The sequence below is a fragment of the Apodemus sylvaticus genome, chromosome 11 (genome assembly GCF_947179515.1).
Source record: "Apodemus sylvaticus chromosome 11, mApoSyl1.1, whole genome shotgun sequence".
Taxonomy (NCBI): domain Eukaryota; kingdom Metazoa; phylum Chordata; class Mammalia; order Rodentia; family Muridae; genus Apodemus; species Apodemus sylvaticus.
In genome coordinates, this window is record NC_067482.1 from 78,838,878 (window position 1) to 78,851,675 (window position 12,798).

General features: G+C 48.8%; 1 protein-coding gene across 2 annotated transcripts in view; it reads right to left on the reverse strand.

The window, feature by feature from the left end:
• Positions 1-5,287: 5,287 nt before the first annotated feature.
• The window catches only part of Osbp2 (oxysterol binding protein 2), a 154,282-nt gene continuing 146,771 nt past the window's right edge, over positions 5,288-12,798 (reverse strand). The window contains exons 12-14 of one of the 2 annotated variants that reach the window (XM_052199114.1): positions 12,565-12,740; positions 7,000-7,226; positions 5,288-6,777 (exon numbers count right to left, since the gene is read on the reverse strand). In XM_052199114.1, coding sequence (XP_052055074.1) covers positions 6,635-6,777; positions 7,000-7,226; positions 12,565-12,740 — 546 coding nt within the window. In that variant the 3' untranslated portion in view covers positions 5,288-6,634. Of the gene's footprint in view, positions 6,781-6,999; positions 7,227-12,564; positions 12,741-12,798 lie in introns of both variants that reach the window. The other variant, XM_052199113.1, reaches the window with a different exon arrangement.

Consider the following 12,798-nt stretch of genomic DNA (forward strand, 5'->3'; position numbering starts at 1 on the left):
TTTAGCTCACTGAGTGAATTGTGCTAAATGTTTCTTTGGATTCCTTTTTCCTGTTTTATAAAAAAGATTTACTTCATGTAGAATGCTCTGCATGTATTCCTGTGTGTGTCAGATCACATTATAGAAGCTATAAGTCACTATATGGTTGCTGGGAATTGAACTGAGGACCTCTACATCCTGTAGAGGCAGCCAGTGCCTTTAACCACTGAGCCACCTTTCCACCACCAGGGCTCCATTGAGTCTTAGGACGCTTAAGTTAGTGGCTGCAGTCCTTTTATTACCCTGTCTGGGAAACCAGCCTGTGTAGAGAGATCTTTTCAGTGTCCTGCATTTCATTTTTCCTGAGGAAGATGCAATTCTGTCTTCTTGGCTCTGCTCTGGCAGAGAAGAAACCTTTGTAGTCATTCTGAGGTGTTGATTTTCCTGATTTTCCTGATTCTGAAATGATGTAGGATCATTTCTTTTTATCTCAGAACAATCCTGGAAGTTAGGAATTCTGTGAACTCTCTTGGTCTTCCTCCTAGTTTTGGTGACATCACCAGCTGGTTCCCTCTCAACTTGCTCCTCACTGTTAATCTGTATCTCAGTTTTATCACAGGAGAATGGCTTTTATTTTCCTTCTGATTTTGGGCTCAGGTGGACTTTCAAGACTCTTAACAATGTGCCTCACCCAAGCTAGCCCAGAGGCCCAGACTTTTGGCTAAATACTGCAGGTCTTTCATTGTATTTGATAGAGTCCCACTCCTCTGCAGAGGGGACAATCATTGAGTTCTGCAATCCCAGTGACACCCAGGAAAACATCCAGTTAGCTCAAACAGCACAGTTCAAAAATGGTGCCACCCAAGGCGTTGACAGAGCTGACTTTCATATTCAGTTTAAATGAAGACTCCGCTTTCTGATTTCTTAACATAGGCACATAGAGCCAATACACTCCCTTCTTAAGACAGCTTTCATTATATCCTAGAGACTTCAGTATGTTGTCTTTTCATTTTCATCAGAGGTTAGGTATGTTTTGCATTCCTTTATTTCTTCAATGACCTATTCACTATTCAATAGTATGTAACTCCTCCATTTAGTGCATTGTCTGCAGTTTCTCTTGTTTTATTTCATTGTGATCAGATAGAATACAATGGATTGTTTGTTTTGCTATATGTAAGACTTGCTTTGTATTCCAACACATAACTGATTTTAGAGAAAGTTCCATGGGCTGCTAAGAATATATATTTTGAAGTGTATTGATAGAATGGTCTGTAGATGTATGTTAAGTCCATTTGATCTGGGTTGTCACTTCAGATGGTTCTTTGGTTTTTGCAAGGATCACCTGTTGTGAGAGTGTGCTTTTTGAAGTAATTCACTATTCTTGTGCTGGAGTTAACCAGTGACTTTGTCTAGCTATATTTGTTTAATGAGGCCAGATGCTCCTGTGTTTGGTGCTTATGCTTAGAATTGCAATGTCCCAGGGCTGGAGAGATGGCTCAGTGGTTAAGAGCACTGACTGCTCTTCCAGAGGTCCTGAGTTCAATTCCCAGCAACCATGTGGTGACTCATAACCATCTGTAATAGGATCTGATACTTTCTTCTGGTGTCTGAAGACAGCGACAGTGTAGTGTACTCAAAAAAATAAGTAAATTAGTCATAAAAAAAAATTGCCGCTGGGCAGTGGTGGCACATGACTTTAATCCCTGCACTTGGGAGGCAGAGGCAGGCAGATATCTGAGTCCAAGGCCAGCCTGGTCTACAGAGTGAGTTCTAGGACAGCCAGGGCTACACAGAGAAACCCTGTCTCGAAAAACCAAAAAAACAAAACAAAAAACAAAAAAACAAAAAACAAAAGAATTTCAATGTCCCTTTGTGGATTGTTCCTTTGGTCAGTAGAGAGTAACCTCATCTCTTATTAGACATGACGTCTACTTTGTCAGGTATTAAAACATTAAAGCTTGCTTCCTTGTTCCATTCCTTTCACACCAAGATAGCATCTGCCTTTTATGGTGAGATATGCTTTTTGAAGGCAACAAATAGTTGTATCCTGATTTTTAATCCACTAGTCTGTGTCTTTTGATTGGGGAATTAAGATCATTAATAATTGTTTTTATTGAAAGGTGTGTATTAGCAAAAGTCCTGTCCTTTTGTTAGTTCTGTAGTATTTGTTGTTTGCCTTTTCTTTCTTGCTAATTCAAATGTTGCCAAATTTTTTGTGACCTCACATACTTGTCTTCCTGTTCAGTCTGAAGGACTTCTTCCAGTATCTTCTGTAGAGATGACTTGCTGGTCATGAGTTCCTTTATACTGTTCTTATTGTGGAAAGTTATCTTTCAATTAAGACAGATAGCTTTGCTGGGTATAGTAGTCTTGTTTGATGGTTGTCTTTCATTCCAAGCTCTCCTGGTAGTGTGTGGGAGACTTTTCCTGGAGAGGTGCAACACACACAAATCTATTCACTACAAAAGGGGAGCCCATTGGCAGACCAGAGTATTGATGACACCAAAGAATGACTTGGTAAGCCAATGGGTATAGATGAGTAGTTAGTTACAGGAACAGAGTATTCAATAGCTGATGCATTACTAAAAAGCTCAGCAGTATAGGTATGGACTCAACCCCAGAGCTCTCAGTATAAATTATAGACAGCTCAATAGGCCCAGGAATCTTTCTCCTGCTTGGTTAATCAGTCTCCTCCCTAATCACTGTTTACTCATAAAATGCTTGGTGGGGCCTTTAAGAAACATTCAACTTCCCTAGAGAGGGAATGTATAGTTTTTCTCTGGAGTTAATCTCCCTCCTGGGGGGAGTGATTTACTTTGGAGAAAACTGCTGTACAAAGCCTTGCCTTTAAAGTGTGTAAAGTGTGTCAAGAAATCTCATGGGTCTACCTTTATACCCAGTGTTGGTTGTACGGCCATTTTCTTCTCTGGGCTTAACCTGCTGCCATCTCAGACTTGGCCTCCAGTAGCCAAGACAAGACAATATAGTGCCCAGGGCTATGGGAAATGGTAATGGAGCTACTGACACTCCCTAGTAGATGGTGGCTGCCTGGGTCACAAGATCCTCACCTAGGTTATCAGTTATTACTTCTCAATGTAAGTGACCTTGGGAGATGCCAAAGCAGGGAGTGGAAAGGTACTAAAGCCAATCTGTGGTGCTGCTGCTGAGGTTGTCATCCATGATGGGGTGGGGCTATGTGCGCTTTAGCAGGTCGGCTGTATCCTAGCTACGGAAGCTGATTGCTCACACACACTCTGTATGGCAACCTAATAAATTCATCGGTACACCAAGATGGACCGTCAATCTGCCACAGGTGTACCTCCCGGGTGACAGAAGCTTGCTTGTCACTGTTCAGGGGCGTCTTTATCACGAGTTTCACATGCTTTCTTCCTCCCACGTACCCCACCTCCCTCCCATCCCCCCACCCCCCTCACCCCCCTCACAGTCTCTTTTTGAGTTGTCTTGGATTTCATCAAGTCATTCTTGGTGGAGGCCACTGCGGTAGGATTAGGAATTTAGGGGCGTTGTCGCCTGGTTTTATTTTTTTGTTTTTGTCACTTGTGGTTTTGCATTGGTTCTTGCATGTTCTTCCCCCACCCCCAATACATGATTTCTGTGTAGCCCTGCTGGTCCTGGATGGCTCAGTGGTTAAGAGCACTCACTGCTCTTCTGAAGTCCTGAGTTCAAATCTGAGGAACCACACGGTAGTTTACAACCATCTGTAATGGATCAGACACCCTCTTCTGGAGTGTCTGAAGACAGCTACAGTGTGTTTATAATAATAAATAAACCTTTTGGGGGGGGGGGAAAGATCAGAGGGGAAGAGAGTGTAACTGCATCTAGCCTGTTCGTTTGAACTGGCAGCCTGACTCTTCCACTTGGGTGCCTGGGTGGCCCTCTTTTGAGTCACCTGAGTTGCTCTGTCTCCCCTCCCCTTGGGCTGCTGTGCCTCTACAGATGCGGACAGACTTCTCCACCACTCTCTCTCCTACCCTGTCAGCCTGTGGGTCTCTGACATGCTTCCTTTCTGTGTCCCTGTGCTACAAGTGTGTGCTTTGTGCTGACTCTTGTGCCGCTTCAATCTGTCATCTCGCCCAGCCCACTTGCCTGTGGTGCGTGTTTGCTGTATGTGAAATGCACGCGCATACCTTAGAGGCCCCACACTAATGCTGAGTCACCCTTATGCACAGTCCGCTTGATCTGAACCCACGCCATCGGCTAGTCCTGCTAGCCAGCTTGCTGGCCCTTCTCAGGCCCCTGCACCTGTCTGTCTCCTGACTGCATGTGGCTGCCACCCTTGCCTGGAGCAAGCTCCAGTCCTCAGGCTTGCATGTCACCCCAGGCCCCTTGTTTTGCGTTTACTATCACATGTGGTTCAGAGATTTCAGGTTGTGACTGGGAGAGTGAATCTGCCCGCTGCTGAGACTCCGCCCATTCAGCTATCACATGAGCCCTGCCTTTTCCTTCCTTAGAGAGGGGCTTTCACACAGGGAGCCAGAGTGTAGGGCAGCCTACATTCTAGAACATGGTGTTGCTACTGCTACCTGTTCAGAGTTCTGCTGGTCCATTCCTGACTCTCTGGATCCCTCTTGGCTTCAATGTGAAGGCCTTTGTCCAATATGGGTCCCCCCCTTCCCTCCCCCCCCCTTCTGAGTCAGGTCCATCCCAGGGTTGCCCCCCCTCCCCACACAGTGGCAACCTACCCAGGTAGGTGGAAAGGCCGGATGGTGTTTTGTGGGGTCAAGTCGGAGCCCACGGTGCTGGGCTACAAGGGCAGATGGCGAGTCCTGGCTCTGGTAGCTGTGGTACCCACCACCACCCCCCTGCCCTGGAGGTTTGGCAGTGGAGGTAGAGCCAGCCTCCAGCCTCCAGCCTCTCTGCTCCATGGCTCAGAAGCCAGTGATCTGAGTTGCCTGGGAACAGGACAATAGATGCTGCCTACACCACAGTTGTCAGGCAGCATGGAACTCACCAGCCCTTAGAGAGGGCTGGGCGGTCTGTGTCGTAATGTCCCTACCTGGACGTTTCTAGGAATGAACAACAGGTGTTGCTGGTGGCTTATGGGTAGCTTGTGGGCAGATCTGGGCCTCATTCTGCACCATGACTGTGGTGTCACAGGGTTGCCCTTTCTCCGGGTCAGTAATTGGTGTTCCCTCTGTCCCATCATGTCTTCCCCCTCCCCCTCCAGACTCACCTCTTGTGGCTTAGGAATTGAGCAGAATAAAGTAAAGCCCCACGCCCCCACATTCCACCCCATGCACGCGCGGCTGTCACCTTCATCAGCCACAGACAGACTCTGGAACAGGGCTGTGGAAAACTCCAGAACCAAGGTTTTTATTATGGTCAGAAGGTTTGCTCAGCCTGCTGGGAAGAGGTACATTCCAGTTCTGAGGGAGGCCGGTGCCCTCCCTCCCCTCCCTCACCCCTCTCTAGAGTGGGCATTGTAAGGCATTTCATACATGGTGTTTTCTTTTCTTTTTTTTTTAATAAAAAAAACAAAACAAAACAAAAAACAAAACCAGGCCTGGAGTAAAAAGAAAGGCCCTGCAAGGAACTTTCCAGATCAAACTGAAGTGAGATGGGTTAGAAGAGGTGGGTCTGAGGAACAAGTTTCATTTCTAAGGTTGGCAGAAGCCACTGGGAGGACTACAAGGAAAGGGCGGGGCCGACAGGAGGCCAAACTCAGACAGGCACGCCCGTCTTCATCATTTTCCACTTTCATGTATCATAGAAATTTAAGCAAAATAGCTATGTTTTATATATATTTGTATATCATATATATAAATTAGGCAAATAAAGATGTCAGAGGTGCTGAGGAGAGGCACCCTGATGCCATCTCAGGACAAGGTGGGAGGCCGAGTGTCGGGAGCCTGGGTCACCAGCCCAGGCTAATGAAGGGTGTGCTCCTTATTGCTGATTTGGGGGCCTGATTCTTGGGCAGGAAGCACCTTCTTGGCCTCTTTGGGGCTGGGGTACTGTCCCAGCATGCCCACGGCCAGGCACCGGGCTGCCTTCCTACCTTCCTGCTCCCCTACAGGCTCTGTACGCGGCCAGCCAGGCTTCTGCTGTCTCTGCGGGTGTTGCGCTCCGGCTGCAGCATTCTGGACAGAAAGCCTGGCTGTGTTGAAAGTGCTCCCCGTTCAAAGGGGCCTGGCTTCCTCATGTCTTTAAAAAAGGGCTTCTTGCCAGGACAGTTATGTGGCAAGAACAAACACTTGGAAAGTGAGTCTTTTAAGTGATATGTTAAAAATATTTACTAAACCTCATCGTTGGAAAGTAATGGAGTTCTTTTTTTTTTCCCGTAAAAAAGTCAAAAGAGGCTCCCTAGCAGGTGTGTGTGTGGGGGGGGGGGGGGAATATTTCCTCCCTGGGTTAGGGTTAGTGACCTGGGCAGCCGATGGCCCAGCCAGCTGGCCTGAGTTGTGGTAACTGGGAACTAGGGTGCCCATGGGGCCCAAGTCAATGATAACGGGCACAGGTGACCCGGTGACCTGGGGGCTGGCAAGAACCCAAGTCAGCCCTTACCCCTTCTAAAGCGGTGTGTGTTTGCACGCGTGCACGCACGCGTGCGGGTTCTGTATTAATTGGGTGCATTAAAGAAAAGGCTGGCGGGCAGGCGGGCAGTGCAGGCGCCTGTATTTGCCGCAGGAGTGGCTCAGAAGATGTTGGGGCACATGTGCCAGTCCTTCCTCTCCTTGGCCTCCCAGTAGCCGCCCTTGTACATGCAGGCCATCTCCCCGGTCAGCGGGTCCAGCCTCTTCTCAAACCAGAGCGGCGCGTAGCCATCTGACTCCTTCTCTGCTAGGCAGGCACAGTGCAGGGCCGAGTGAGCTGCCTGCTGCCTGGGCCATGCCCCCGGTTAGCCGCCCCCTCAGATCTCCACCCCCACCCCCGGGCATAGACGACCCCTCCTCACCTTCCCCTCTATCCCGGGATCCCTTCCCCCCACCACACCATCACTCACAGGGCCCGGGTCCCCCACCCCGGTCCCCGCCTTGCCCCGCCCTGCTCTGCGCTCACCTTCCTCCCCACCGCAGCCCGCAGTGCATGACTCCATTCGCCGTCGCCGGGACAGGCGCTGCTTCTCCTCCAGCCGCTGCTTCTCGGTGTTGGCCTCGTCCCAGCGTCCCCTCTCCATCAGCCGCTGGTCCGGCCGCAGGCGGCTGTCGGTGGGTGCCACGCCGTCCTCCTGCTCGTTGAGGGTCAGGGCCAGCTCCGAGAAATAGTACATGTTCTCTGCGTTCTCCCTGCGGTGGCGACGTGGTGGCGTGAGCGACAGGGGGCGGGGGGGGGGTCCCTAACTGGCTCCTGATCAACCTTCAGGAACCCAGCCTCGGGAGCCCACCCTGGGTGGACAGCCCTCACCTGGGGCACTCTCACCCACCCGCAGCTGCTCCTCTAACCCAACTTCTCTGGGGATTTGTCCTTTCTGTCTATGTTGCAAGAAGTTTTCCCCTACGACTCTGGTTTGCTGAGGTCAGGCACTGCGTGTCTGCCTTGCCGGTATTGAAACACCCATGGTGGAGCTGCCTGTGTGTTTATTGGTCGGAGATAAAACTATGTCCTTCTTTCTGGTTTTCTGCTTGATCATGCACAATATTCCCTCCTACTGGCTGGAACTGGTTCTTCCCTTTGTTTTCAGACGACTGGAGATAGATGCTTAGCTCACTGTTTTTATTTCATGTTTTTCTGATGCGATCCGCATTTTGAAGCTGCATGTCAGTCACTCCAAGTATGACTTTAGCTGAATCCCAGCGCTGACCCAGGTCCAGTGATCATTCAAGACCCATTGGCTGGCTGGCTTTCATAGTATTTTCTCTTTGTACCGATTAGTTTGAAGCATATTTCATGAATGGATAACCACAGGTTTTGTTTTTTGTTTTCTTCTTCAGTCTTTTTTTCCTCCTCTAGTATAATTGCTCTGGAGTCAAACGATACCCCTGGCCCATTTGGAGTACTCTGAAATGCATCCAGTGGTGCAGCCTATGGACCAGTGTGGCATATGGCCCACATGGGTTTGCTGTGGCTGGGCGACAGTCTTCTATGGCTAACAAGCGATTTCTGCTGTGTAGACTTTTGTTTGTTTTGTTTTTCTGTTTTTTTTTGTTTGTTTGTTTGTTTGTTTTTCGAGACAGGGTTTCTCTGTGTAGCCCTGGCTGTCCTGGAACTCACTTTGTAGACCAGGCTGGCCTCGAACTCAGAAAACACGCCTGCCTCTGCCTCCCAGAGTGCTGGGATTAAAGGCATGTGCCACCACCTCCGAGCTGCTGTGCAGACTTGAAGCCCTCACTTCTGTTTCCTTCCCACAATTCAGAGCAGCATATCAAAATGTTCCATGTTGATTGACAGTGGCCCCTTTCTTTTTATATTTCTATCAGCCCATGCATGTTGAGGCTGTGCTGCTAGGATGCAAGGTCTGTTCAAATTGGAACCTCGCGTGCCTAGTGACCACTGCGGTCCTCACCATCCGTCCCCGTGCCCTGATCTGGGTCGTTATGTTTTGCTGTAGTTTGCTCTGTAACATCCTCCAGCTCTGGGGTGTGTGTGTAGTTGTTTGGTTAGTGTTTCTGTGGACAGACCCTTCCATCCTTTTATTCAAAACATTAAAAAGTTATTTTATGTGTATGGGTATTCTGCTTGCATGTATATGCATGCACAAGCATACACACACACACACACACACACACACACACACACCCATGATGATGATGATGATGATGATGATGATGATGATGATGATGATGATTTTGACACATGGTCTTTCTACAGAGCCCCAACTGTCCTGGAACTCACTAGGTAGACCAGGCTGGCCTTGAATTCACAAATATCCTCCTGCCTCTGCCTCCAGAGTGCTGGGATCAAAGGTGTGCACTACCGCACCTGGCCTGTATTAGGCTTTTGTAAACAGCCACTTTGCTGTGGCCCTGGGTGCGCTCTAGGCAAGAGCTTTGCCTCCTCGCTGTGTTCACTGCTCTGTGAGATGGTTTTTCCCAGTCTCCTGGTCTGCTGTGACATGCTAGTCATGGCTCTGATGCATTTTTCCATTGGATTATTTTTGCTATATTTGTTGAACAGAAGTTATTTGTATTAATTTTAAATTATTATTATTATTATTATCATTTTCTATTTTTCTTTTAAAAAGTGCATATCTGCATATGAGTCCCTGCATATGTGAGCAGATGCCCGAGGGAGCCCGAGGAACGCATCAGATCCCCTGGTGCTGTAACAGGTGACTCTGAGCTGCTGACAAAGGCCCTGGGAAGAGAATTCAGGCCATCTGCAAGGGCAGAAAGCACTCCGAGACACCTTTCTAGCTCCTAGTTTGGTTTTCTGGGGCAGCCTCTCATTCTGTAGCTCAGGTTGGCTTGACCTGCCCACCTCTGCCTCTAGGATGCTGGGATTACAGCTGTGAGCTACCATTCCTCCTCTTATTTTCATGATAAAATACTCTTACTTATTTTGGTTGCTAGGGATTCACTCGGACCTCATAAATGCTAATCACACTTTATCAGTGACCCGAGGTGCCCTGAGGTCCTTCCTGCTTCAGAACCCCTCTGTGCTCAAACCAAAGGTAAGCAGCACCCTGGCACCCAGCCCACTCCTCTCCTTCCCCCCACCCCCGTCCCCCACATCCCTGCTCCCTGCAGATCGGGATATAGCTCTTATAACTGTTCTAGTGTCTGCCTCCACACCGCCATGTTCCCTGCCCGGATGATAACGGACTAACCTTCTAGAACTGCAACCAAGCCCCCAGAGCAATGCTTCCTTCCATAAGCCATCCCTTCACAGAGACACATCATGGTGTCTCTTAACAGGAATAGAACAGACATTACTCTAGATCTCTAGTTAGCTAGGATCCTGGCGAGCTGATCAGGCTGGCCTTGAACTCAGAACTCCTCTGCCTCCTGAGTTGCTGGGATTAAGACTGTATAGTACAGCGCCGTCTTTGTTCTTAGTAGTAACCCTTTGCCAAGCACAGGTGCTGTGGGCATGCTCCCTCTGTTTGTGTGTCCTTCCTTTATGCTTTTTAACCTCCTTTTTTCCTCTTTTTTTGAGGCAGGGTCTTATATAGCTGAGGCTGGCCTCAAATTCACTGTATAGCAGCTGGCCATAAACTTACTATTGCCTTGTCTCTACTTCCTGTGTATCTTCCTGACAAGTATCTTTTAATGAGAAAAATATTTCTCAGTGAACAAAAGTACTCTGGTAGGCTTACTGTATCAGCATCCTGCCGTGTGTGTGTGTGTGTGTGTGTGTGTGTGTATGAAGATACATTTTAATAAGGGATAGAAAGTAGTTATCTGTAGTTTCACATTCAGAGTGTGAATTATTTCTTACCAGCCAGGAGATTTGATCTCACTGGGAGAAGCCATCTGAAGTTACTTCTCTTTTAATGCAAGGTGTGTATGTGTGTGTGTGTGTGTGTGTGTGTGTGTGTGTAGGGGGCACTGGTTGATCTTTTTCCTTGTGGGAGGGTCACTCTGCCACAGACCCTTTCAGTCCTCTCTTTCCACAGGATCTGCTGTGCCTCTGTCATGTTTTAGAGATTCATAAACCTCTGAGGGACACTCTAGGCACTAGACAGTCTCTAGGTCTCTAGGTACACTATTCCATTCTACTGCAATCTCTAGGTCCCAAGACTTAGGATAGGTCTTTTCTCTGGCTTTCACCGTATCCTAGGTTCCTTATTGTTTAAAACAAACTGAGGGGCTGGAACTGTAGTTCAATGGACAAGAGCCCTGGCTACTCTTCCAAAGGACCCGAGTTCAATCCCAGCACCCACATGGTGCTCGTGACCACATGTAACTCCCCAGTCCCGAGTAATAAGATACCACTTTCTGGCTTCTTAGGGTACCTGCTTGCAGATGGTGTATACATACATATGCAGGACACATCCATATATAAAATAAAAGAAAATATTTAAAATACCTTGAAACACTGCCTTCTTTTTTTCTGAGGCAAGGTTTGTAGCCCAGGCTGGCCCTGAACTGCTGATCCTCCTGCCTTCTGACCGTTTTGACTATAGCAAGTTGTAAATGAACATTTTTTTTTTTTTTTTATCTTTACCATTTACTCTATAGACTCTCTTGACTGGAGGTCTTTCTTCATCTCCGGACTTTTAATTTGGGAATTTGTCCTATCTCTAGTTCTTGAACAAGTGCTTGTGTATGCTGAACACACTGGAGCCCCGCCCCTGAGCCACGCCTCCATCGTCAGGGAGAGGCTTTCATTGTTAACCTAGTCTGCCTCCTTTCCGGTTTTTCTATAGCCCTGGCTGTCCTGGAACTCACTCTGTAGACCAGGCTGGCCTCAAACTCAGAAATCTGCCTGCCTCTGCCTCCCAAGTGCCAGGATTACAGGCGTGCGCCACCACTACTTGGCCACCATTCCATTTTTATTTGCTTCTTTCCTCCTGTGAGTCCAGGAAAACTTGTTGGTTTGGTAGGTACTGAGGGATGGCTGTATCCCCCCTCTTCCAGTTATTTGTAACGCACCTGGAAGACCGGGCTGACTTTAGGTTCTGGATATTGCTGAAGACAGCTGTTGGGGTGCAGGATTTCAACAAGTAATATTGTTCTAAGAACCTGGCTGCTTGGGACGACCAGGCACAGTGGAACATGACTGAAATCCCAGCTCTTGGGAAGTTGAGGTAGAGGATTGCAAATTTGAGGCTTGAGTGACAGAGCAAGTCCCAGGCCAACCTGACTTGACCTGAAGCAGGAAGAACTGGCTGCTGTAATAGACGTAGAAGGCCCTCTGCTGTTTTCTCCCCACGGTGTCTGTCTCCTTCTGGGAGCCTGAGCTAGAAGCTCTCCAGGGAGATACAGCTTCCACCCTTGCTGTGGGACTTATGCAGCTGAGGACCTGCTCAGGGAGTCTGGGGGTGAATTCTGCACACACTTTCAGCTCTGGGACTCACGAGGTGACCAAGGAGTAGGCCTTTCCACTTGTCTCCTTTGGCTTCTTGACACAGAGTCTCGCCATGCAGCACAGGCTGGCTCACTATGTAGCTCAGGCTATTCACTCACTATGCAGCTCAGGCTGTCTCACTATGTAGCTCAGGCTGGCCCCAAACTTGTAACCCTCCCAGCTCCAACTTCTGAGCGCTGGAGTCGCAGTGCCCCGGAGTTTGCACTTGTGTCGTAACTCCTTTCTTCCACGCCGCATCCCGAGGCCACATTTGCTCTGCTGAACCTTGCTGTGGACCCTCAACCGCAGTCATTTTTCCTTCATAGATTTTTCTCTTTTTTTCACTGTAAGTTTTTCAGTTTCCTGTGAGTCGTTGTCAAGTTCCATTTTATTTCTGTGGCATTGCAGGGAAGAACTCTAACCTGTTACTTTGTGCAGTGTCTGCACAGCGTTTGCCGCCATGACTGTCTTCACGCCCACAAGCTGTTGGGCGGCCACTGTCTGCCCTGCGATGGCAGCCCGCTGAGCCTGCTCTCTGCTAGACATGATTCTCGGAACCTTCATGCTTTCTGCTGCGTGGGGTAGCGGTGACCTTATGCCAGTCTCTTCCCTGCCCTCTTCTCTGCCCCTCTCTTGGCCCCTACTCCCCAAAGACAGCACCCCACCCTGACTCACGGCAGTGGGTATTTCCTCCACAGCAGCTTGGCTGGCAGCGTCTGGTACACGGTCTTCTGCTTCCCATCGGAGCTGGGGCTGCTATGCACAATCTTGGAGCACTCCATCTGCTCGTCCCAGGAACCCGACAGCACATAGTGGGCCTTGCCCTGGTTGTCACTCACCACTCCAGTCACCTGTAGATGTTGGCAGGACACATAAGCACACAGTCGGCTCTGGGCCCATGGGGTGGGG